Source organism: Pongo abelii, chromosome 16 (assembly GCF_028885655.2).
Source record: "Pongo abelii isolate AG06213 chromosome 16, NHGRI_mPonAbe1-v2.0_pri, whole genome shotgun sequence".
Classification (NCBI taxonomy): domain Eukaryota; kingdom Metazoa; phylum Chordata; class Mammalia; order Primates; family Hominidae; genus Pongo; species Pongo abelii.
Window position 1 is genome coordinate 92,264,365 of NC_072001.2, and position 25,445 is coordinate 92,289,809.

A 25,445-nucleotide genomic window follows, 5' to 3' on the forward strand; every position below is an offset into this window, starting at 1 on the left:
CTTTGCTGTTGTTGGTATTGGTATTGAAGACATCAGTCCTTTTCAAAAAAAAAAAAAACCATATATATATATATATATATATATATGAGATGAATGTAATACATTGATCTTGATTCTTTTATTAAACCATGATAAATTTAAGTTTCAATTCCTTAATTCTACAGCCAAAGGTAAAAGACAGCCCCTACATATACTAAGTGGTAAACCAAAGATACTAAAAATCAATGTTAGCCACAATAAACAGAGTGGAACACTGGTCCCAGCATCCTTGTCTTGTTCCCTCCCTGAGCCCTGGGTCCCTGTGACTCCCTAGAACCTTTCAACAGGCAGTGCCTGTGGTGTATTCAATTAAAAAAAAAAAAAAATCAACTGCAGAGTCGCAGCTTCTTTTTATATCTTAAGTTTATGGCCACACCCTCCTCCCTTCCCTACCTCTGCAGCCTGTCTGCAATGAAGGAGGTACTAACAAAAGCAAGAACATCCTTTCAGTTAGGAGGTCAGCAAAGGGAGAAATGAACCAGGGCAAGAGAAAGCTGGGATTGCCAGAGACCATTGGCTCTCTGGGTGGCTTGGATCCAAAGTCAGAGGAGAGGCAGCCGGTTGTGGCTCGGTGATTGGGTGATTGGGTGACCCCCTTCCCTCTGACCACAGGCAGGTGAGCACAGTCCTGCTTTAGCAGGGGTCCCTGATAGTGATCTGGTCCTATACTCTTCCTGTAGTGCTTGGTTAGAGTCGGTGGGGGGGATGGCTTGTACATTTGTGCAGTGGCCTTTTGACCCTTCAAGGTGGTGTTAGTCTTCACTTTGAGCTTAGCCTGTGTTTGATGAGCACATCGCAGACCATTAAATTCACAAACCATTTCATTCTTAACTCCCCACTACCTCTTATTTTTTAACCATGACATTGTGAGAAATGTTTGTCACTCCAAAATTATGGAATTTTGCCATTCTAAAGTTGTAGCAGCTTTGGGGAAATTACTTTTATAAAATTACTTTTATAAACTCCCTGGATTGAAAAAATAATAAAAAACAAAACAAAACAAAAAAACCTTACGAACCACCTGGTCCCCTCACTTACCATCTGGAAGATGGAATCTAGTAGAAGTAGTGACGTCCAGATCCATTCACAGGGTGGAGTCAGGCCTGGAGATTTTGAAACCTGCAAGATGAAAGTTTCCCTGTAATGAATGTGGTCTCAGTGTCCGCCTACGTTTGGATTCACGCCCAAGGGAGGAGAGCAGTGAGTGGGGAGGGCTGAGCAGGCGTGGCTGGTGGGAGTGAGCCCACTGGTGTTTGTTCACATGCTGTGTGGGCATGGAAATCTGGCTGGGGAAGCACATGGCCAGGGCTGGTGGTGCTGTCTCCTCCCTCTGCATATGCTGCTGGCAGAACCTGGGCTCTGGAAAACAGGAATAATATCACCTGCCTACTGCTGCCACTGAAGGGTCAGAGTGTGGCCCTCACAGCCACACACTAGTGTGCCAGTCACAAACTAGCCCTAGAGGCAGAAAGACACTTCCAGACCAGCCCCACCAGCTGTGCCTACAAAGGGTTAAGGGCCTGTCTACTTCCACTTTGATGTCCTTGCCTCTTCAATGGTATAAGGCTAATCAAAAGATAGATTTATTTGGAGGAGATCCCAGTTAATGATTTTCCTTTACCTCTTGATCAGCAACAACAGAAGATTTTTTAGCTTTTCCCCTCCGCACCCACTCTCCCCTTCCATGTGCCTGTCATTAAACCAGAAAACTTGCCTGCCAGGTAGGGAGCCAAATACAGAAAGTGTTCACGTGACAATTGAAGCAGACTTTGGTCCTGGCAGGTTCAGTGACTAAGAGAAGGCCCAGGTGCTAGAAGAGAGTGTCGGGGGTGCCACCAACAAAGCCTCTGGCGCTAGAGAGGGCCTTTGCCAGGGTCCCCTTCCCCTGCGCTGTCTTGGTGTCTGCATAGATTTCTCCACAGATGTTTGAGCTCTGCACATTACAGCCTGTTTTAATGCAGAAGCCACAGCCTGAGAGCCGGCCCTCTCCACACAAACACCTTGCCCCATGGCTAGAGCCCCCTCCTGGCTGCATGCCTGCACCCCCACACCGCCATCACCCTCACTCGCTGTGGTTCTTCCAGGGCCCAGGAAACCTTCATGCAATGGGATCAGTGCCGGCGGTTCTACAACTTCCTCATGGCCGACAACATGAAGAAGATCATCCTCTCGCACAGGTAGGTCACCTTCCGTTCTCTCTCAGGAGACAGACAGTTCCTTCCTGTGCTCATCTGGGAACCATGAAAAGCCAGGACTCCTGTTCCTTCAGGGGAAAAACAAAATGCAGGTGTGGTACAGACTCTCTGCTGCCTGCATTTGTGACTTGATTAGAAACAAACTTGTCTTGGCCAGGCGCGGTGGCTCATGCCTGTAACCCCAGCATTTTGGGAAGCTGAGGCGGGCAGATAGCTTGAGGCCAGGAATTCGAGACCAGCCTGGCCAACATGGCGAAACCCCGTCTCTACCAAAAATACAAAAATTAGCCGGGCTTGATGGTGCTGCTGAAATCCCAGCTACTTGGGAGGCTGAGGCAGGAGAGTCGCTTGAACCCAGGAGGCGGAGGTTGCAGCAAGCCAAGATTGTGCCAGTGCACCCCAGCATGGGTGACAGAGCGAGACCCTGTCTGGAAAAAAAAAAAAAGAAAAGAAACCTGTCCCAAGCTACTGAGTTTGCCAAATCGCCTTATGCTTTTGTAATTCCCAGTAAATCTGAGACAAGGAACCACTTCTACACCCTTTTCTCCCAAATTAGAGCGGTCACGAGGTGGCTGTCATTGTTGAGGAGACCTTCTCCGTAGGATGCTTCTGTGCTTGGGGGATCAGGACTCATTCTTGGCTGGCCCTTGGGCTTCTCTCCAAGCAGCAGGGGGACAGGAGGCTCAGGGTGTGGTTTCGGCACCTCCCTGCTCGAAGTTTGAGCCTCTCCTTATTCTTCATGCTTGTCCTGCCTCTCCGCCTCGTAATCCTGTGGTGGGTTAACCTGTCAAGTGCTTAGAGCAGTGCTGGTATGCATAGCACCAGATAAATATTAGCAATGACTTTTCATTATGATTCTTATTATTGCTGACATCTCTGCCTTCTCCCCTACGCCTCTCATTCCTTCTAGCTAGACTAGGCTACTTAGAGGTTCCTGTGCCCCCGGCCTCTCCTACACCACTTACTACCCTTGCTGAGAATAGTCTCCTATTTCTCTACTGGTGGGAACCCAGCCCATCCTATAAAGTCCATCTCAATTCTCCTGCTTTTGTGAAGCCAACTCATCCATGCCCAAGTTGCTTTTCTGTTGCTTCCCCTCTGTAAATCCTACATCTAGAACCAAACTGGAGAGCGTTGGAGGGCTTAGGCATGTGTTGATTGCTCCCAGCACCCGAGACACACCCGTTCGCTCAAAAAAATGTGGGAGATTTTTGGTATCACCCTAGAAAAAGCAATCTGACTAAATGATCAGTTTCTTGTTCTCTTTTTTCCAGTGGCTAAAGCAGGCCACACACCCCAGATTGGGCTTCCTATGGGTGGGCGTTCACATGGCGCCTGAGCAAGGCTGGGCTTGAAGGCCCCATCAGGCTGCCACGTTGCCGGACATGTCCTTGTGTCCTCGTGTCGGGAAGGAGAGCAGAGGGAGACTTGTGTCCCCTGTGCTGGCTGGAAAATCAGCTGTTCCCACTTGGCTCATGTTGTTTGAGATTCAGCTGTGTGCTGGGCACTGAGGTGCATGTGGCTCAGCTGAGGTTTGGATGGGTCTGGAGATTGCAGAGGTTTTGTAGCCAGAAGGGGTGGATCCAGGCCTCTGACACCAAGTCCAAGTCCTCTGTCTGCCTTTCCGCACCTCTGGTGTCGAAAGTGACTCCTCCCAGGAAACATTTGTTTTGCTAAAGGACCCGGTCTTGCTACTAATTAGTCTAGAAGGTTCAAATTATGAGAGTCCTTTGAATGTACTCTAAGTATTCACATTTTTCAAATTTACTACAGAAAGCCAAACATTTAGACATTTTAGGTTAACTTTGAATTTGTACATTCTATCCAGTAGGTATATAATCTTCCTAATAGTCTTTTGAAAAAAATCAATGCTACAGAAATGTGTTCTTCTTTTGGAGAGGTTGTGAATGAGTAGCAGAATACCAAGTTGGCATAATAAATCCTTCCTACCGCAGGGCTATGCCTCAGCAAATTCAGTCCGCTTCCAGGTGTGTGACTGAGAGCCCTTGCTGGGAAGAGAGGTCAAAAGTGCACGTTGTGACCCCTACCTCTAATGTCATCCTCTCCAGATGGATTTTTTCTTATCCTCTCCAGATGGATTTTTTCTTAATAGAAATGCTGGTTCCACTTGGGGGTTGGGAGAAAAAAAAAATGATCGCTCTCCTGAATAGATGTTAGCTTTTATCTAAGACACTAGAGAGCTGTTGATTTGCCCAAATGCTAAATGAGTTAACCCTTGTCTTCCTTGCTTTTTGTTTGTTTTCCACTCCTTCCTGCACACTGAGTCTTCCTTGTTAAGCAACACAAACAGCTCATTAAGGGGAAGGGTCTCTGCCAAGGGGGACATTGTCAACACAGTGTAAGGACGAGGCCCCTACAGCTTGGCCCACGGCCCACCACTCACCACAGGGCCCATCTTGAGCCCCCCTCCCCTGTGCTGAAGGTTTTTTGATATTCAACTAGGTTCAAACACAGTCTTTAGTTTGTCTGGGTACCTCTGAAAAGGGAAATAAGGTTTTGACATTAACAGCGCCAGCTCATCCTCTGGGATGTTCTAAAGGCTAAAGGTTCTATTTCTAACTGACCGTGTTGGCTCCCCCTCCTTGCTTGCTGTGGCAAGGAAGCAGGCTCTGCTGTGGTTGTTCATCCTCCACATCTTAATCTCGTTTGCTTTTGTGTTTGCTCTAGGCAAGCTCTTTTTGGAGACCATGTTAAGAAACCCCAGAGCCTGGAAGACACGGACTTGAGCCGGCTCTACACAGCAACATCCCTGATGCAGATTGATGACAATGTGATGAGGTGTGTCCGTGCAGGCGGGAGAGGGACGCTCTGGGGCAGGGTGCCAGGCAGGAAGCTGCAGGTCAGCTCTGCCCAGCACTAGTGTTTGCTCTGCCTACTTGAGTGTTAAGGGTGTTTTTTTCCCTTTAAGTAAGTGTCTAGTGTTTAAAAACAGAAGATTTCACAGGAACATTTAAATTTCTAGTTTCTCCTGGAAAATAGAAAAAGGATCCGACCACTCATTCTGCATTCCTACAAAGCACAGTTAGCTTGATTCAAGGAGCTGGGGCGTGCAGGCCCTAGCATGGGCAGTCTTCACCCCACCTGTCCTGCCTCAACACCAGGGCAAGTGTCAGGTGCCACATAAATCTGCATTTTGCAGTGGAGTAAAAGGCAAAGGAAATATTTCTTGTACTTCTCTGTGTCTCTAACAAGAGTAGAAAAACTGGCTGGGGACAGTGTCTCATGCCTGTAATCCTAGGAGGATTTGGGAGGCCATGGGGGGAAGATCGCTTGAGCCCAGGAGGTTGAGGCTGCAGTGAGTCATGTTCATGCCATTGCACTCCAGCCAGGGCGACAGAACAAGACCCTTCTTAAAATTAAAAAAAAAAAAAAGAAAAAGAAAAACAGAAGATAGACCAAGAGGACTGTGTGTTTCAAGCAAAATGGACAGAGCCTCTTACTTTGGGGCGTGGAGACTCCCCTCGGAGTGTGAGACACAAATACTGCCCACTGCCCACTTCATTCATCTACTCTTTACCTGCCTCTCTCCTCCAGGCACCTGAGGTTGCAACCTTGACAGTGGCCTCTTTCCTGGTTCCAGTAGTTTCTGACTGAGGTTAGCCTCAGCTGAAAAAGGAAAAGTTGACCTCTGACCTCATCATTCTCTTTAAATACATGATCCTTTTTATTTAACAATCATTTGAGGCCAGGAACAGTGGCTCATGCCTGTAATTCCAGCACTTGGGGAGGCTGAGGCTGGAGGATCACGTGAGGTAGGGAGTTTGAGACCAGCCTGGGCAACATAGCAAGTCCCTGTCTCTACAAAAAAAAATTGAAAAATAAAAATAGCCGGGCATAGTGGCACACACCTGTAGTCCCAGCTGCTTGGGAGGCTGAGACAGGAGGATCACTTGAGCTCATAAGTTTGAGATTACAGTGAGCTATGGTCACAACACTGCACTGGACCCCAGCCTGGGCAACAGAGTAAGGCCCTGTCCCTAAAAAATAAAAAATAAATTATTTGATATTTTTAGATGTAGTTTAAAGCAAGCAATTATTCTTCATCTAATAGATAGGCAGATATTGACCTAAGGGTATAGGATCTCTGCTTTGCTTCCTTATGAGATTTTAGTAGCCTTCTTACACCACGTAACCTTGAAATATGCCTGCTAACAGTTTCTCAAAGGAAATGAAAACCAGGAAATTGCTGGTATGTTCAGAAGGTGAAAAATGAATCTTACCCACCCTCACTTCAGATGAGGTGTGTGACTGTATTGTGGTGTGTAGTAAGAAAAAAACAAATTAAATTTCCCATTCATCTCCTAAATTTTTTAAGCCCAGAAGAGAATGTTTCTCAACACTCTCCGAAGTCTGTCCTCTTTAATAGCATTGGATAGTAGCAGTTTTATGATCATAACCAGTCTTGGTGGCTTCCTCACAGATCCATCCTAGTAATACTGGAGGGATGGAACAATGCATTTCCTGCCTGCTGAGACTGCAAACGAACTGATTTCACAAGGACAGGCATCTTAGAGATGATCTCTAGACTCGGCCTCCACCGTGTCTAGAGGGCCCTACTAGTCCAGCCTGAGCTTTCCAGGCCATTCCCAGGCAAAGATGTCTAATGACAGCCACAGCTTCCGGGGAGGGAGGATAGCTTAAAGACCCTAGTCAAAACAGGAAGACCCACCATTCAGAAGCCAGAGGCCCTAATCTGTGTCAGAAAGAGGTTTTGAGATCTTCTGGCCTAGGCCTCCTGGTGTCGGAGCTCCAGGTTGAACCTTGAGGGGCCTCTGGGAGCACGGAGCAGAGCAGAGCAGAGCTGCGGCCCCTCATTCATGCTGAGCACCGAAGGTTTTGTTACATGCCAGTTTATCTCTATTGCTCTGTAGTCAGAGATATGGAGCAGTAGTCAGAGATAAAGGGACAGAACTGGTAACTTTGAATGACAGTCTCATTTCTGTTACCTAATACATATTTTATTCCAATTCACAGTGGTCCTGTTACTCCACTAAGAACTCTGTTAAAAGGAAAGTTCCAGTAAATGTCCTTGAATTTCAGTTTCTCCATATCTGTAGTGACATCTGGTTTTATACTGCCTCAAGAGATGTAACATACACTAATAATTACTATAGATAACAGTTACTACAGGGTAATTACTCTGGGTCGGTCCTGATGCTAGTAGGCACTTTAACATCATAAGTCTCACAGTTCCATTGAGGAAGGCCCTGTCTTCAGATTCATTTTATACAGGAGAAGCTGAGGCTTAGATAAGTTGAACCATTTGCCCAAGGTGACATAGCCAGTAAATAACCGAAGGAGGATTTGAACCCCGATGCCAAAGCCAGTGCTCTTAACCCTGAACCTTGCTACCTACATACATTTCATCGATATGATGAGTTAGTGCAGGATCTGCAACAGTCATAAAATCAGCTCAGCATTCAGGCCTAGCTCCTGCCTCTGTCTCCTCTACCAGTGCCACAAGTTAGCGTGAGGAACCGGAGCCACCATCGGCTCAGCATTCTGATCTTATGACCCATGTTTGTCCTTTTTCTTTTTTTCTTTGTCTGGTGTGTTGCAGGAAGTTTCATGGCTATAACTCCCTGAAGGAATACTATGAAGAAGAAAGTTGCATGCGGTACCTGCACAGGGTGAGTGGCCATCACTGGCTCAATTAGCATCACTCCATCCAGCCTCACACACAATACAACAAAGATCTCTCCTAAATTTTCCTGGTGGAAGCTCAGCTGGAATCTGGCTCCAACTGCTCTTTCAGCTTGGATTTGTTTATTGAACCGGACTGTCTCCCTCTGTAACTGCCATACATTAATCCCAGAGCTGCCCCTTAGACCAGTGTGCTCCCATGTCTGTGTGAGGGCCTTTAAAATTGCTCAACACCCACTTTTTTCTTAGTCTTCCTTTGACAGTATAATCCTGTCTGGTTTCTGCCAGATCAATGAGATCTGTCTAGATTTCTTACCATCTGGGACCCTCTTTTGGCCATTCTGTATTTTGTTACTATAGTGCCTAAGACTGAACTCAAAATTCCTGCCGTGATCTGGTAAGCACAGAGTAAAACTGATGTGTTTCTGTATCAAAGTAATGATGAGCATGTCTATTTTTTTCTTTTTTCTTTCTTTTTTTTTTTTTTGAGATGGAGCCTCGCTCTGACGCCCAGGCTGGAGTGCAGTGGCGCCATCTCTGCTCACTGCAATCTCCACCTCCCAGGTTCAAGCGATTCTTCTGCCTCAGTCTCCTGAGTAGCTGGGATTACAGGCGTGCACTACCACGCCTGGCTAATTTTTGTATTTTTCGTAGAGATGGGGTTTTACCATATTGGTCAGGCTGGTCTCCAACTCCTGACCTCATGATCTGCCTGCCTCAGCCTCCCAAAATGCTGGGATTACAGGCGTGAGCCACTGTGCCCAGCCGAGCATGTCTGTTGATAAGGTAGACTTGTTTGTATTAATGCAACTTTTAGCAGCTACAATAAACTTTGTGTGTATTAAGTTTGTGGCCAAACAAAATCTCCATATGTTTGTTTTACCTGAATGACCAACAAGCCAGTCTCTCTCAATCTGTCTTTGCACAATTGATTGCCCTATTTATCCAAACACAGGACTTCCCATTTATCCTTGTCAATGTCCACCTGTAGGTTTGGCCCATCATTCCCCTGGCTAAAGCAGATCACTGGAAACTGTAGTTGTGCTGTCTTATCAGCCATCCCTCCTAGTTTAGCATCATCAGGCTTTTGATGTTGTCATTTAAGCCACTGTAGGAATGTCGAGCTGTCTAGAGTCAACATCAGAGACCTACAGGATACCACAATCATTCACTGCCTCAGTATCGCTGTTCAATGACATCTGAGTCTCCCTGTCAGTACCATCTCCACTAAAATGAAAAAGAAGGCTATTGGCTGTTTTAGTAAAGTGGCTGTTGAATGCAATCCTGCCAACGGTTTTCTAATATCCACCAGCCTACTCCTGTTTTCAACCTTCAGATTCTTTTTCTTTCTTTTTTTTTTTTTTTAAGAGACAGGGTCTTGCTCTGTTTCCCAGGCTGGAGTGCAGTGGCGTGATCATAGTTCACCACAGCTTTGAAATCCTGGGCTCAAGTGACCCTCCTGCCTCAGCCTCCTGAGTAGCTGGAACCATAGGCATAAGCCATAAACCTGACCTAGATTCTTTTGATTTGTTCTATTTTTGTTTTTGTGTTTGTTTTAACAAATAGAGACTGGGGTGTGGGTCTCACTATGTTTCCCAGGCTGGTCTCAAACTTGTGGGCTCAAGCAGTCCTCCCACCTCAGCCTCCCAAAGTGCTGGGATTACAGGCATGAACCATTGTGCCCAGCCTTGGCCTAGATTCCTGTAGAATCTCTTTTGTCTGGTGTGGAGTGCACTTAATTTTTCCCTCCCATGAAATAAACTGAATGAATATATACATAATTCATTGCAAAGTCATTTCCTAAAATGCATGGCTAATCTGAAACACTCTGATGATCATCAGGAAGCTTTGCTTCTACACACTCCTGCTTCCAGGGCAGTAATCACAATGGCAGATGTAACTCATCACACTGCCAGAGAATACAAGGCATCCTTACTGTACCTGTTCAGCAAGCTGAGCTGTGACCTTCTTCCCTTTGCTTCAAAAATATGTCCAGCAATGAGTTTGAGTCTTGAATCGATGGGTCTGAAAATGGGAATCAGTAGTTTAATTCTGCTTTATGTTCTTGTTGCAGATTTATGTTCCTCTCATGCTGGTTAATGCAGCTGACGATCCGTTGGTGCATGAAAGTCTTCTAACCATTCCAAAATCTCTTTCAGGTAAGTGTTTCTTCCTACTGCCCTCTCAACAGCTCAGCAAATTGCCACAGTAAATTCTGTCACCTTCACCATCCTGTCATCTCCTGGAGACCACCCTCTTTAGGGAGAGACATCTCATAGCAGTCAGCGTTCTTATTCTGTGTAGCCTGATAGTCCTCGGGCTGTGATGGGGCCTGGGCATCAGGCCCCCCTCGTGTTCCTCCCAGGACATGAGACAGGACCACCATGTATATCCATAGCCATTAGGGCTTTGGGGAGTCACCTGATGTTCTGTGAGATTATCTCAGGGTTAGGGTTCCCTTAAGTTTGAAAGTTTGACATAAAGAGATATTTAGATTTAAAATTCGAGACTAGGTGTGTTGGCTCACACCTGTAATCTTAGCATTTTGTGAGGCTGCAATGGGAGGATCACTTGAGGCCAGGAGTTCGACACAAGCCTGGGCAATATAGTAAGACCCTATCTTTACAAAAAACTTAAAAATTAGCTGGGCATGGGGAGGCTGAGGCAGGAGAATGGCGTGAACCTGGGAGGCGGAGCTTGCAGTGAGCCGAGATCACGCCACTGTACTCCAGCCTGGGTGACAGAGTGAGACTCCGTCTCAAAAAAAAAAAAAAAAAAAAAGCTGGGCATGGTGGCACATACCTGTAGTCCTAGCTACTCAGGAGGCTGAGGCGGGAAGATCACTTGAGTCCAGGAGTTCGAGGCTGCAGCAAGCTATGATTGTGCCACTGCACTCCAGCCTGGGCAACAGAGCAAGAGTCTGTCTCTAAAAATAAATAAATAGTAAAAAATAAAATAAAATTTGACTTGAAAAGCAAAACAAAAAATCCAGTTCTGCTATCTCTTGTGACAGCCTCTCCATGTGCTTTAAACATACAAATAGAAGCAACTGGGCCAAGTGTGGTGGCTCATGCCTATAAATCGCAGCACTCTGGGAGGCCGAGGTAGGCGGATCACTTGAGGTCAGGAGTTTGATATCAGTCTGGCCAACATGGTGAAACCCCATCTCTACTAAAAATACAAAAATTAGCTGGGCATGGTGGTACATGCTTCTGGAGAGGCTGAGGCATGAGAATCGCTTGAACCCGGGAGTGGAGGTTGCAGTGAGCTGAGACTCCGTCTCAAAAAAATAAAAAAGTCAAGCTCTAGGTTATTATTTCTCAGGATGGCCACTTAGCACGTGGCATTGAGAGCTTGGGCATCTTTTAACACAGCGTGCAGCTTTAAGAATCTTGAAGATAAATGTCTGTAGTGAAAACTCATTGACTCCATTGAATTCTCCTTGTTCGCTAGTAAATAATACTGGAAATGCCATGAATTGCTGCTCAGAGCCCGGCCCCCACAACTAGCATGGGCATCACCTGGGAACTTTTTAGAAATGCAGAATCTCAGCTCCCACTTCAGGCTTATTAAATCAAAATCTGCATTTTAATAAGATATCCTAAGTGATTTCCATGCACGAAGTTAGGAAACACATCGAATCACCTGGGGAGCTTGAGCAATACCAACACTTGGGAATTCCCTTCCCTCACTCCTCTCCCACCTCCCACCCCTAGAGATTCTGATTTAATTCATCTGGGCCAGCCTGGGGTTAAGGAGCTTTAAGAACTCCACAACTGATTCTATATGCAGCCAAGTTTGAGAACCCCTTAGAGTTCTAGGCTTTCTTAAGCCGGTGTCCATTCAGCTCCAAAGCCAAGCTGTATTCTAAAACCTGCTAGATGCCACTGTCTTGCCTGCCCCCTCTTTGGTGAACAAGGCAGAGTGAGTAGAGGTTGGATGCCCACTTAGGTGGCCCTGCAGGGACAGCCCAGGCTACCCTAGCCAGCTCACCTCTGTACCTCCTGTCCTGGAGCAAGCTAGAGAACAGTAACTCACTCAGCTGCGTTTCCCCTGCAGAGAAACGAGAGAACGTCATGTTTGTGCTGCCTCTGCATGGGGGCCACTTGGGCTTCTTTGAGGGCTCTGTGCTGTTCCCCGAGCCCCTGACATGGATGGATAAGCTGGTGGTGGAGTACGCCAACGCCATTTGCCAATGGGAGCGTAACAAGTCGCAGTGCTCTGACACGGAGCAGGTGGAGGCCGACCTGGAGTGAGGCCCCCGGACTCTGGCACGCTCCAGCAGCCCTCCTCTGGAAGCTGCGTCCCCTCACCCCCTGTTTCAGGTCTCCCATCTCCCTCAGTGACCTGGATCTGACCTCACACCATCAGCAGGGGGCACCCACCATGCACACCTGTCTCAGAGTAGGCAGCTCTTCCTGGGAGCTCCAGGCTATTTTTGTGCTTAGTTACTGGTTTTCTCCATTGCATTGTTAGTCATGGTGACAAGTGACAGAGTTCTTGCCCTCTGTCCAGTTTCAGCATCTGGTTGCTTTTAAGCCAAGTACATCTAGTTTCCCTATTAAAAATGTGTCTGAATAGCGATTTTGCTTTGCCACCAAAAGGCTTTTCCCTGAGAACAGTGAAGGATGTATGTCATTTTGTGGTGGTTGTATGTGTCCTTACATAGACCTTAAAAACTCACCCTTCCAGGCCAATGCTGAAGACACAGCTCAGCTTGGAAGCCTGAGAACCCGGGCTTCCCAGGCCAGAGTGTGGCTTCTTAAATGGCAAAGGAAATTCCTTTGAGTCACAAGCCAAGTTTTCACCCTATCTTCTAAGACCATTTCCCTACACTTTGCTGCTGCTGAGAGTTACGTGGGGCACTTGTTAAAAATTCAGCCTCCCAGGTCCCTCCCCTCGGACAGGCTGATTCACTGGGTCTGGGAAGGAGCCTGGGGATTTTAATTTTTGACAAGTGCCCCAGATGATTCTCATCACCAAGCAAATTTTGGAAATGCTGTTCAACAGCGCCCGTAAATTGGAAACATCTTCGTAGCTCGTTTTATTGAAATTCATAATCAGGGGTGTCCCCTAGCTCCCACAGTCTCCAGAGCAGCAAGGCCGGCTATGGAGCTGCCATCGTGTGACCACAGTGAGATGTCTCAGAAGGGCTCTGGGTGGGCCGAGCATCCGGGCTGTGCCCTGGCTCTGCTTTTCACCCTGGACAAAGTCCCTGTGGGCTTCAATTTCTTCACCTCTAAAAAGGGGGACTTGGACCAGGTAGATTGCTGAGCTCACTACCAGGTTCAGAGTTCAATGACAAACTCAGTTTACTGAGGTTTGAGAGAACATCCCTCCAGGGGAGCCTGGGAGCCGCTCTCCCAGTCTAAGCATGTAGATATCATCATTTGCCTTTTGTGTGTGTGTGTCCTTTATTTGATAAAAAGATGTTCTGAGTTTTTTTTTTAAGCACTCACTTGTAATTTTAGTTTTTAAACCCAAGTCCCTCTAACTTTGCCTTTTGATACCAAACAATTCAAAAGTTGGATCTGAGTTTGCAGAAAGATATTTCCAACCTAAGTGGGTATTATTTTGAAACCAGATTTTTATTTAATAGCCTATATTTGTAGTCTGTTGGATAGGTGTTTCCAAAGTGTGTCTTCTCAAGTGAAAACGCAACTCTAGGTTTCAAGTACTCCTTTTCTCCGATCCTGTGGTACTTGAATATCTAAAAACCCTGCACTTTGAACAGTCAGCAGTTGCTATCTGGAACTAAACAGAACTATGAGTAAAATTGCCTGGATACTTTAAAAAGATATTTTTCCTCCTTCATCTCTTTTGACTCCAGGACAGACTGGAATATAAGTAGTGGGTCTGCATGGATGTTTCAGGGATCAAAGGAGCCACCTGGGCGCCTGATTGCCAACCCTCAGGGCCACAGGTGGGTGTGGTTTGGGCACGGGTCCAAGTGACTGTGACGGTAACGTCTGTAACCTGAAGAAGTTGTTTTCTGACAATCACCAAATCATCTGAATAACATCAAAAACAGCCCTTATCTCAGAAGATTGAGATTTCTGTGGTCTCAACTTTGCTTTGGTATAATTTCTGGCACTCACCAGCCTCTATCATTATGACTTTCCCCCCAGTGTATTATTTGTCTAATACATTTCCTTTTCGTGTTCTTTTAGCATATACTGGCACTTTACCCCCTCAATTTGGAAGCTAGTCCCTGTCCTCTGTTGCTTTTCCCTTTACCCAACTACAGCTGTGATCTAGAAGATTCATAGTCATATTTCTGCTACTACTACCTTCATTTCTCAAGACTTTTTATGAGAACAGGTAAACCAAGCAATAACTTCCTAGGATTGAATCACCACCCCAGAAGAGCGAGAGGCTCCTTTCATATGCCTGAGGCCACACCCCTTAACCTATTCTGACAAAATAGTGGCTGGCCCATGTACCAGCTCCATTCAGAAATTCCGGAAGAGAAAAGACAGCCCCGTTGTCACACAAACCGGTGTGGGGGAGGGTGGAGCCTGGTCTGCACGGCAGTCCCGGTGGCCCCTGTGGAGGACAGGCAGGGCTGGCAGCATAGCCTTTGTTGCCACACAACCGAAATTTGCTCCCTCAGGACTGTGGGCGCCAATGTCCCAGCTGAAATCTTTTTAGTGTGTGACTCTAAATGGCACTCACATTCCATCTGGGCTCACATGAAACTAACTGAAGCCCTTTGTTCAAGCTTCAGGCTCTTAGGCATGGAAATGAGAATGTGACTGTGACTCTTACAGGGAAATTCTTGTTTGTCCCCGAATGGGAGCACAGAGGCACTGAATTTACAGAGCTGCAAACTTGCCTGATAAATGAGGGAGTGGCAGTTTATAGATAGGTCATCTTTTTTCCTTCCTCCAGGTGTCCTTGCCTTTCTTCCCAAAGTCATTCATTTCTGATGAGTATATGAATCCCCCTCTTGCTAGTAAGGTTCTATTTGGGCTAAAAACAAGGCTGAATTTTTAAAGAGTATTTGAATATATTTTAGAATCAAATTGAGGCTATAAATTGCATCAATCTGGACAATTCCATTGCAGGAATAATGTGTTAAAAACCAATGGGGAGAAGCACCCACATCTCTCCTGTAGCACTCCGTGTCTCATAAGCAATTTGAAGACACTTATAAGTAACTGATTCCAGTCAAATTAGGATTAACTGACTCAAAAAATGGTGTCAAGTTTCTTTAATGTTTTTATGTTAGAAGTGAGTTTAACAGACTTGAAGAAAACTGTTATCTTTTCCTGCTGTGAGTTTACACAAATGATTCCAGAGCGGAATGAAAGCAGAAAGCTGTTTGTTACAATATTCTTTTAACCTCTCTGCAGCATTTTACACTTACTGGGAACCTTAGGAGTCACCGTAAGAGTGGAACTATAGCTGAGTTCTTGTCCTAATGGTCTCTAATTCACATTGGATCGTGGGCAAGTCACCTCACCTCTCTGAGCCCGTTCCCTCCTCTTAGACCATCTCTAAGACCACTTCATCTATTTACACGTCATTTGCTTGAACATTGCTGAACATCTGCGTGAACTTGGCTTCTCCAGCCCTTGCAGGTGGAAACGGCTATGTCAAGGCTCAAGGCTCACGCTGAGGGTACTTGGAGGGAGGGGGCTTCTGCATTAAGCTTTCCTGGTGAAGACCCTTGATCTTGTCCAAAGCCCTGTGTCTTTGACTGTTCTCTTCAGAGTCCCCACTGTCATCGTAAGATCCTTGCTGTTCTGAAGGTGGTCTTGTGACCGTGGCAGGTGCTGGCCGCTGGAATGAGGAGCCTATCTCCATCCTCCAGTGTGACTCAAGGCAGAGCATTGAGAATTCCCAGGGCAGAAATCCTTCCTGCTCAGGCTTTCATTCTAAAACCACAGTCTTCATTAAAGCTGAACTTTCTGGGTAGCTGAGCTTATATGCCCAGCATCTGAATAAGAGCTCTCTTTGTAACTGTGTGACTTGAGATCTATTTTGCCAGCTCCTGGGAAACAATACATGTGTTCTTGTTTGTGTTTGCTCAGCAAGCAGATGTCTGAGATGTAAGAAGCTTTTCTTTTCCTGTGGCATTGATTCTGACTCAGAGCTAAAGTAAAGATCACTGAAACATCACGTCAAGTTGAAGTCACTCATAGGTCTTTGTCCTTCAGGCAGGACAGGAGAGTCATTAAGAAGCATTTCACTGTAGCATTCTGTCACAATATCATCTGGAATTGTTTTCTTTGCCCAGAAAGCCTTAACTTGCCTCTAGAGAATCCCTGGTATTACAACAATATTGTGGCATTAGAATTCAAATTCTTCTGCTGTGGAAGTTTGAAGCGAAGCTGCAGCAAAACCAGAGAATTTCCTCAAATGGCCTGTAGGCTCCTTGTTATCTTATGCCCCCACCCCTCCCTTAACAATATGAGGGATCCAGAACTGGCCCAAACACCTCAGCTCTGGCCCCTTTTTGCCCTTCTTGGCCTTACTCTGTTGTTCAAAGCCACTTTGGATTGCTTGGATGCTTCAAAAAGCCATGAAAAGTAGCCTGCCTGTGGCACTTAGAGGCCAAGCAATTGACAGAAAGGGTTTCTTCTACCTCTGTTATCTAAGCAGAGGGAAGTAAACCTCTCACCACCCTCCACCCCCCACCCCCCACCTCCCGCTGCCCCCGATTACACTAGAATTGCTTTTGCCAAATTGCACTTGAAGCTAAGGAAGGGGAATCTGACCCCTGCTGGGAGAGGGAACTGGAATGCCACACAAGGCAAGGCCTGCTTCCTTCCTTCCCGTCTCTGCTGCTGCTGCCTCCGAACGCGGCAGCCCAGGCTTCCTCCCACAGTGGCCCTTGGAAGCAGGCCGCAGAGTAGACAGCTGCTCCTTTTGGAAGAGTCAGTCCCCCGTGTTTTCTGAACTGTTTTTCCTAGCATGTATGTGGGTAGAGCTTCCATGCATCTCTAGTAATAATAAGCTGAAATTAGTTTCTTTTTAATTCTCCAATTTAAAACTTTTAATTAAAAAGTAAATTTTAATGTCAAAATGCAAACTTGGGGAGGGCAGAAAGATCACACACAAGGCTGTCACCTCACACTTGGAGGGTTGCGCAGCAGCCAGGCAGAGGCGCTCCTCACTTCCCAGATGGGGCAGCGGCCGGGCAGAGGCGCTCCTCAATTCCCAGACGCCGCGGCGGGCGGCAGAGATGCACCTCACTTCCCAGACAGCGCAGCAGCCAGGCACAGGCGCACCTCACTTTCCAGATGGTGGGTGGCCAGGCAGAGGTGCTCCTCACTTCCCAGAAGGTACAGTGGCTGGACAGAGACGCTCCTCACTTCCCAGAGGGTGGGCGACCGGGCAGACGCGCTCCTCACTTCCCAGAAGGTACACTGGCCGGACAGAGACGCTCCTCACTTCCCAGAGGATGGGTGACCGGGCAGACGCGCTCCTCACTTCCCAGACAGTTGGGCGGCCAGGCAAGCGCTCCTCACTTCCCAGATGGGGCGGCACCCGGGAAGAGGGGCTCCTCACTTCCCAGACAGGGTGGCAGCCAGGCAGAGGCGCTCGTCACTTCCCAGAACAATTCTTTATGAATTTCATAAAGGACTGAAGTGCAGCTGAAACCTGCTAGTGATGATCTGGTAATATACAATTTGTCCAGTAGCCAAACAGTTTGGTTTTATTGTGTTTTCTAACCATAAGAGATCATTAAAGGCAAAGCCTGTATGACGCTGTACACACACAAAAAAATGGTCACCGCAGGCCATACTACCAATGAAATGGTAGGTAAACAAATCTTTTTCTGGTCAAGAGAAAAAAAAAAGAAATAGCACTCTGTGTGCTTCACTCTACAAGATGAATTTCCCTAGAAAGAATCCAATGAAGGCCGGGAGTGGTGGCTCACTCCTGTAATCCCAGCACTTCGGAGGCCGAGGCGGGTGGATGACCTGAGGTTAGGAGTTCAAGACCAGCCTGGCCAACATGGTGAAACCCCTTCTCTACTAAAAATGCAAAAATTAGCTGGGCATGGTGGCGGGCGCCTGTAATCCCAGCTACTCGGGAGGCTGAGGTGGGAGAATTGCTTGAACCCAGGAGACGGAGGTTGCAGTGAGCCAAGATCACGCCACTGCACTCCAGCCTAGGCAACGAGTGAGACTCCGTCTCCAAAAAAAGAAAAAGAATCCAGTGAAAATGGCTGCAATTACAACAAGAAGTGAAGGAAGAGGACTGGTGACATCTCTGAAGGACGCAGTTGAGGTTGATCCAGGTTTATCCGAATGTGCTACCTTTCTGAGCCTTAAACCTTCATCTCTCAGGTGTCGATTTTCTTCTGATAGCTTCATCATTTCTCCCTGAAGTCTTTTACACTCTTCTATTAGTTTCCTTGTTTCGGTATCATTAAGTGAAACACTGTGTGGTTTTGGCATGGGTCCATCTTGTTTAGATGCATTCAGTGGAACAGCTTTGCTAGGTTCCATGTCATTCAGTTTATCATTTTCATTGGGCATTTCAAATACACATCTCAATTTGGAATCCATTAATTCATGAGGTTTTGCCTTTTTCCACACAGCTTCCATATCTGAAGTGTTTAGTGGAGCAAAAATTGTACCATAAACTTGTGTTTACTCTTTTCATTCCGATCATAGTCAAAGGGCTGTAGCATTACTGAAACAGTCACAGTTGACCCTGGGTCAATAATTCCACTGTTGGGCCTCACACAGTACCGGTGAGGCGCTGTAGTCTTCACTTTGAAACACACTTTTCTATCCGATGGATTTCGCAATTTAAGATTTGTAGTGACTACATCTGTGAAGGGGCCTTTGAATTTGAGGTCTATGGGCGGGTTGAGGACCAGGATCTGCTCGTGCTTCGCCATGGCCCCGAAGGCGGACGCCATCTGAGAGACAGCGCAGAGCAGGGGGCGGTTTGCTCGCTGGGGGCGGGGGACGATGGCGAGGGGGGAGGGGGAGCGAGTTTGCATCTCTCCTTTTCCTGGTTAGACTCTGTTCAACCACATTCTTATGTTGGCAGATCTGCTTCCAGATTGATTTTTAGAGCACCATCACTTTCACATTCCTAATTCTGATTTTGTTTTGTTTTGTTTGGGTTTTCTGAAACTTAAAATGCTGCCCTGAAAATACTATATTTTTGAGTTTGTGTTCTGAAAGCCTCCGTGCTGCTGGATCTTTGGGGGGAAATACAGGATCCTTCAGCACTGAGGTGTTTAAGATTTGCAACTAGCAATGCAATTTTTTCTAAATATGGGGATATTTACCTTTATTAAGAAATTATACTAAACAATGATGTCCTTGATCATTTTATGTTCTCATATTACTTTTGATTCTACTATGATTGCGTGGTGGTGAACAAAGATCATTACAAACAAAAACTGTAATTTTGTTATATTTGATTCAATGGAATTTACTTAAAAAATAAAGACTAAAAATGTGGTGTGGCTATGTGTCCTTTGTATAGTGGCAGTTTTCCGTCTGAAAGGATTCTTCCTGTGTCTTCACCAAAGTATGAGATTAATGGAAATACACAAAATCCCATTTTTGCACCACAATTGATATTAGTCCATCATTGCAAACAAATACCGAAACCTTGACCAGGCCACAAGTGTCTTCACAACCCCATCTTCTCCAGGCAAGAAAGCCAAGAACTAAAATAAGTGAAGTATCTGTTTTCTACTTTTTTTATTTTTTAGAGAGAGGTTCTTGCTCTGTGGCCCAGGCTGGAGTGCAGTGGCGTGATCACAGCTCACTGCAGCCTTGACCTCTTGGGCTCAAGCAATCCTCCTGCCTCAGCCTCCCGAGTAGCTGGGACTACAGCGGCTTGCCACTGCACCTGGCTAATTTTTTGGTTTTTAGTTTTTTGCTACGTTGCCCAGGCTGGTCTGAAACTTGAGTTCAAGTAGTCCTCCTGCCTTGGCCTACCAAAGTGTTGGGATTACAGTTGTGAGCCACCATGCCCAGCCTCAGTGTTTTAATCACTTCTTAAAGTGAATCATGAAGACAAAATACAAGGCAAGGTGTAAATGGTGCTTGCCGTGTGTGATTTGTATGCTTTTCCAATAATGTTCTTTGAAAAGAACAGGTGAGGCCGGGTATGGTGCCTCACGCCTGTAGTCCCAGCACTTTGGGAGGCCGAGGCGGGTGGATCACCTGAGGTTGGGAGTTCGAGGCCAGCCTGACCAACATGGAGAAACCCTGTCTCTACTAAAAATACAAAATTAGCTGAGCGTGGTGGCACGTACCTGTAATCCCGGCTACTCAGGAGGCTGAGGCGGGGGAATCACTTGAACCCTGGAGGTGGTGGTTGTGGTGAGCCGAGATCACGCCACTGTACTCCAGCCTGGGCACAAGAGTGAAACTTCGTCTCAAAAAAAAAAAAAAAAAGACTAAGTGAACATTTCCTAAGTCAAGATTATATTGGGTTGGTTGGGTGCTGGTGGTGTTTTCTTCTTTGAATCTGTCTGAACCCAAGCTAAGGGTCTCCCAGGACCAAACACTGGCTCAGCCAGGAGGATTCCACCACCCCCAAGAGACACTCACAGCTCCCTTCCCTCCTTGGCCACACAAAACCTTTGTGAAGTTAGGCAGGGTGGGGAGTGTTAGCTTTAGAAGTTGTGCATTAACAAAACCTAAAAATGCCCGGTGGCAAATTTCAAAATTCATCCCTCTCTGGTCAGCAAGCTTCCCCTCGATTCATATCCCCCACAATATAGCCAGACTATTTTGGCCCAGGAAAACCAACTTGCAAAGAATACTACCTGTGAAAACACTACATGGAAGAAATTTCAGGTCCAGGGCGTTAGGGAGGTCAGTGCCAGCTGCATGCCAATGTGGTCAGGCAGGACCAGTAGCACACACAGCTGCCCTCTCCTGAGGCAGCCGTACAGCGTCTGTGTTCAGTGACACCTCACTCACTGCCCCAGTCATGCTACTTTTTATTTTACCTTTCATTAAGCGGCCTCTCTGCTCTAGTCCTATAGGGAGTACTTTCCCTTGGTGAGGATCAAACACCTGACTGGATGGCCCTTCATATGACAGCCTCCCCTCCTCACTTCTCTCTTGGGTGTCTTTAGAGGGAGTTACATGAAAGTGCTACCATATATCAGAGTAGTTGAAAGACATGACAGGCAATTTGGCCTCGAACTGGTGAACCCCTCCCCAAAGGGGATAAATCAAACACCTCTCTCCATGTGGCTTTGTGTCACCCACACCTTCCTTTTGATTCATGCTATCTACCACATTTACCCCAGCATCTCTACTGAAGACTGGTTTCCTCTTAAAGTCATTTCCTCCTCATCTGATGATAGTTGGTGAAATTAACCTGAAATATATGAAATTCTCATTTCATTGTTTCTTCTCCCTTCTGCCTGCACCTGTCCCGCCCCCAGAAATAAATGAAACAAACATTGGAGACAAAGCACGAGTAACAACAGAGCCAAAGAGATTTGGAGCCGGAGATGCTGGGTCAGGGTCCCATCCTCGCCATTTCTAGCTCTTTGATCCTAAGCAGGATTTAACCTCAGATTATTTATTTATTTACTTATTTATTTATTTATTTATTTACCTATGGGAATAATTATACTAAGAATGCCTACCTCAGGATAATTGAGAGGTTCAGATGATATTTTTCAGAGTGCTGATGTTACTTTGGACAGTGGTTTTGGCTTTATCTGTTTGGTTCCCACTCATACATCATCTCCAAGGTAGAAACTACAAGAAAAGTGTCTGACGTGGTCCAGCTCCACACCAAGGCGTCCAACTGATGGGCTGCGAAGAAAGCAGAGCCCGGCCTGGTTATCGTTTCCAAAAACATTCCTGGGCTTAGAAGTGCTGACGAGCCACGTTGTGTGCAAACCATCAAACCCTGATCCTTGTCTTTTCCTTCTTCATATGTGGCCACCTTGAGAAATCAAGGTGTATGCATGTCCTGCCTACTGGCAAGGTGACTTCCGGGCACAGCCCCACAGTGGAACTTGCTTATTCTGGGACATTTAGCCTGTCAGCTGCGGTCTTCCCACAGGGCTCCTGCAGCCTTCTTCTCTGTTCTCTGCTCACGTGCAAAGTTTGCCTTTAAACCCACAGATATGAATACTTACTAGAGTGGGTTCCTCCATATCCTCACCTCCATATGTCAACATACAGGGTTTAAAGCAGTGCACATTTGGGCCACCTGCTGGGAGGTAGACAACCACGGTTTTGTAAGCATTGATTGCCTCCTCTCTCTGTCTCTCTCTCTCCTCTCCTCTCTGTTGCCCATTATTAATAGGAGAGCAGTAGTGTGATCATAGCTCAGGCAGCCTCGAACTCCCAGACTTGAGATCCTCCTGCCTCAGCCTCTTTAGTAGCTAAAACTACACTGCATTTGGCTGATTTTTCTTTTTTTTTTTTTTTTTTTTTTTTTTTTGTAGAAACAGGGTCTTGCTGTGTTGCCCAGGCTGATACTGAACTCCTGGCCTCAAGCAATCCTCCCACCTCAGCCTCCCAAAGTGCTGGGATTACAGGTGTGAGCCACTGTGCCTGGCCTGATTGGTTGTTTAATGTGCAGTCCTCTGGGGGTCTTGTTAAAAATGCAGATTCTGATGCAGCATGTCTGAGATGTGGCTCCCATGGGGAGCTCCAAGGTCCAGCCCTCCTTGGACCACCCTTTGAGTAGTGAGGCTCCAGGAGATCCCACAAGCTTCCAGATTTGACACTTCTGAGCTTCCTCAACTCCAGAGCCAAGCCCCCAACCAAAAGTGGGATCAGAGGCCAGGCGTGGTGGCTCTTGCCTGTAATTCCAGCACTTTGGGAGGCCAAGGTGGGAAGATCACCTAAGGTCAGGAGTTCGAGACCAGCCTGGCCAACATAGTGAAACCCCGTCTCTACTAAAAATGCAAAAATTGGCCGAGTGTGGTGGCATGCACCTGTAATCCGAGCTACTCGGGAGGCTGAGGCAGGAGAATTGCTTGAAGCTGGGAGGCAGAGGTTGCAGTGAGCCGAGATCACACCACTGCACTTCAGCCTGGGTGACAGAGTGAGACTCTGTCTCAAAAAAAAAAAAAAAAAAGTGGGTTCACCTCTTTTCCTGCTAGCTTGAGTTAAGAGAAAGGTATACCTCTTCTAGTAAGGCTTTGCCAGGCCCCCAGGCAGCACTAACCTCCTCCACTTTCCCCTGGGTAAACCCGAGGCAGTGGCCAATCTCATTGAGAGGCTCTCTGAAGTTGGCGCCCGTTTCCTTCCTGAGACCTCCACCCACAGCTTGATGAATTGCCTCCAGACTCTGCTGTCTCCACTCTCCCAGTGTCCACATTAGCATGGCAGAAATGCATCGCCGCAACCTTCCAACTCTCAAATTACTTTGATGAGGCAGAATCCCTGCCTTATCCCAGATGTCCCCAGAAAGTGTCGGGTGTGGTGGCTCACGCCTGTAATCCCAGCACTTTGGGAGGCCGAGGTGGGAGGATCACCTAAGGTCAGGAGTTCAAGACCAGCCTGACCAACACGGAGAAACCCTGTCTCTACTAAAAATACAAAATTAGTTGGGCGTGGTGGCGCATACCTGTAATGCCAGCTACTCAGGAGGCTGAGGTGGGAGAATCGCTTGAACCCGGGAGGTACAGGTTGCAGTAAGCTGAGATCTCACCATTGCACTCCAGCCTGGGCAACAAGAGCGAAACTCCATCTCAAAAAAAAAAAAAAAGATGTCCCCAGAAAGGAAGTTGTTATGGGCACCAAATGGTTGTCATAAAATTCATGTTTTGTTGTCCCCCTTCCCATAGCTGGTGGCCTTCAAAAGAGTATTTTATTGTCTCTCTCCAATAATGTGGGGGCCATTTGTAGGAATCACACATAGGCAGCTGGAATTTTGTGAAGCTGAGCACGTCAGATTTTAACATTCGTAGTCTTCAGACGCGTTTTCCCAAAAGCGGCACCACCTTCTCAGGCAAGGTCTGGTCCAGCCCACCCAGCTAACCCTCCTGCCCAGCTTGTCCCTGGAGGGGCAGTGTCAGGGCACGGCCAGCAGGGGGCGGCGCGAGCACACAGTCAGAGCCGGCTCGCGGGATCCCAACCCTATGGCTTCTTCCTCAGAAAGCCACTTGGTTTTCTTATCAGACAGGGTCCCTGAGCTAAGGCCCCAGCCCTGCTGACCTTAGGGACGACCCTAGCATCCCATTCGGGTTTGAGTAGGAGCTAGGGCTGCCCCAAGAGTCTTCTGCTCAGCATGTGCCTGATTTCATTTATATATTTAGAGCTGCCACAAATTCAGAGTGGGCCTGGGCTGTGTCCAGGAGGGCACCTGGCAGCTCGGGGCTCGGGGGAAGATGGGAGTCAGTGGACAGGGATCAACCAGTGTTTCCCTCAGATTTAGGACCAATTAGAAGTATATCACGAAAACGTAAAAGACACCCATTCTTTTTTTCTTTCTTTCTTTCTTTTTTGAGACGGAGTCTCGCTCTGTCACCCAGGCTGGAGTGCAGTGGCACGATCTTGGCTCACTGCAACCTCTGCCTCTCAGGTGCAAGCAATTCTCCTGCCTCAGCCTCCCGAGTAGCTGGGATTACAGGTCCCCGCCACCAAGCTCGGCAAATTTTTTTGTTGTTGTGTTTGTTTGTGTGTTTGTTTGTTTTGGGACAGAGTTTTGCTCTGTCGTCCAGGCTGGAGTGCAATCGCGTGATCTCGGCTCACTGTAGCCTCTGCCTCCTGGGTTCAAGTGATTCTCCTGCCTCAGCCTCCCAAGTAGCTGGGATTACAGGTCCCTGCCACCACACCTGGCTAATTTTTGTATTTTTAGTAGAGATGAGGTTTCACTCTGTTGGCCAAGCTGGTCTCAAATCCTGACCTCAAGTGATCTGCCCACCTCAGCCTCCCAAAGTGCTGGGATTACAGGCATGAGCCACCGCACCTGGCCAAAAATACCCATTCCTTTTAATTATTTAACTCAGCCTCATCAGCACCCCTTTCCATCAACACCTCCACGCAGGTCACCAGTGCCCTCCACCTTGGCAAACACTAGTCTCTATTCCTTCCTCACATAACCCCAAAGCACCACTGACAGTTCTCACACTTGAAATACCTTCTTAGCTCCAGATGTTCATAAGCGATCTCTCAGGGTGAGGCCCCTTCTACCAGAGCAGCTTCATTCTTTTTAGGTTGGTGTTGTGTTTTGTTTTGTTGATACAGGGTTTCCCTCTGTTGTCCAGGCTGGGGTGCAGTGGCACAACCATGGCTAACTGCAGCCTTGACCTCCTGGGCTCAGGTGATCCTCCCACCTCAGCCTCCTGAGTAGTGGGGACTACAGGCGTGCTCCACCATGCCCAACTAATTTGTGTATTTTTTGTAGAGGTGGGTTTCACCATGTTGCCCAGGTTGGTCTCAAACTCCCAAGTTCAAGCAAACCTCCTGCCTCGGCTTCCCAAAGTGCTGAGATTATAGGCATGAGCCACATGCCTGCCCTTTTTAGGTTTAAATACCAAGGTTCCATGTGAGATTTGATTTGCAAAAATGAAGCCTCAACTTTTGGGACAAAATCCTCACTGGTTGATCTCCTACCCTTCTGCCCATAATAATT

The 25,445-nt window shown here is 47.0% G+C and overlaps 1 protein-coding gene and 1 pseudogene across 2 annotated transcripts in view; one reads left to right on the forward strand and one right to left on the reverse strand.

Annotated features, from left to right (window-relative positions):
- The window catches only part of ABHD2 (abhydrolase domain containing 2, acylglycerol lipase), a 114,487-nt gene extending 95,154 nt beyond the window's left edge, over positions 1-19,333 (forward strand). For both annotated transcript variants that reach the window (XM_024232396.3, XM_024232394.3), the window contains 5 exons: positions 2,124-2,216; positions 4,923-5,033; positions 7,816-7,885; positions 9,973-10,057; positions 11,958-19,333. In XM_024232396.3, coding sequence (XP_024088164.1) covers positions 2,124-2,216; positions 4,923-5,033; positions 7,816-7,885; positions 9,973-10,057; positions 11,958-12,154 — 556 coding nt within the window. In that variant the 3' untranslated portion in view covers positions 12,155-19,333. The remainder of the gene's footprint in view (positions 1-2,123; positions 2,217-4,922; positions 5,034-7,815; positions 7,886-9,972; positions 10,058-11,957) is intronic.
- LOC100433584 (vesicle-associated membrane protein-associated protein A-like) lies at positions 14,791-18,864 on the reverse strand (annotated as a pseudogene).
- Positions 19,334-25,445: the final 6,112 nt, after the last annotated feature.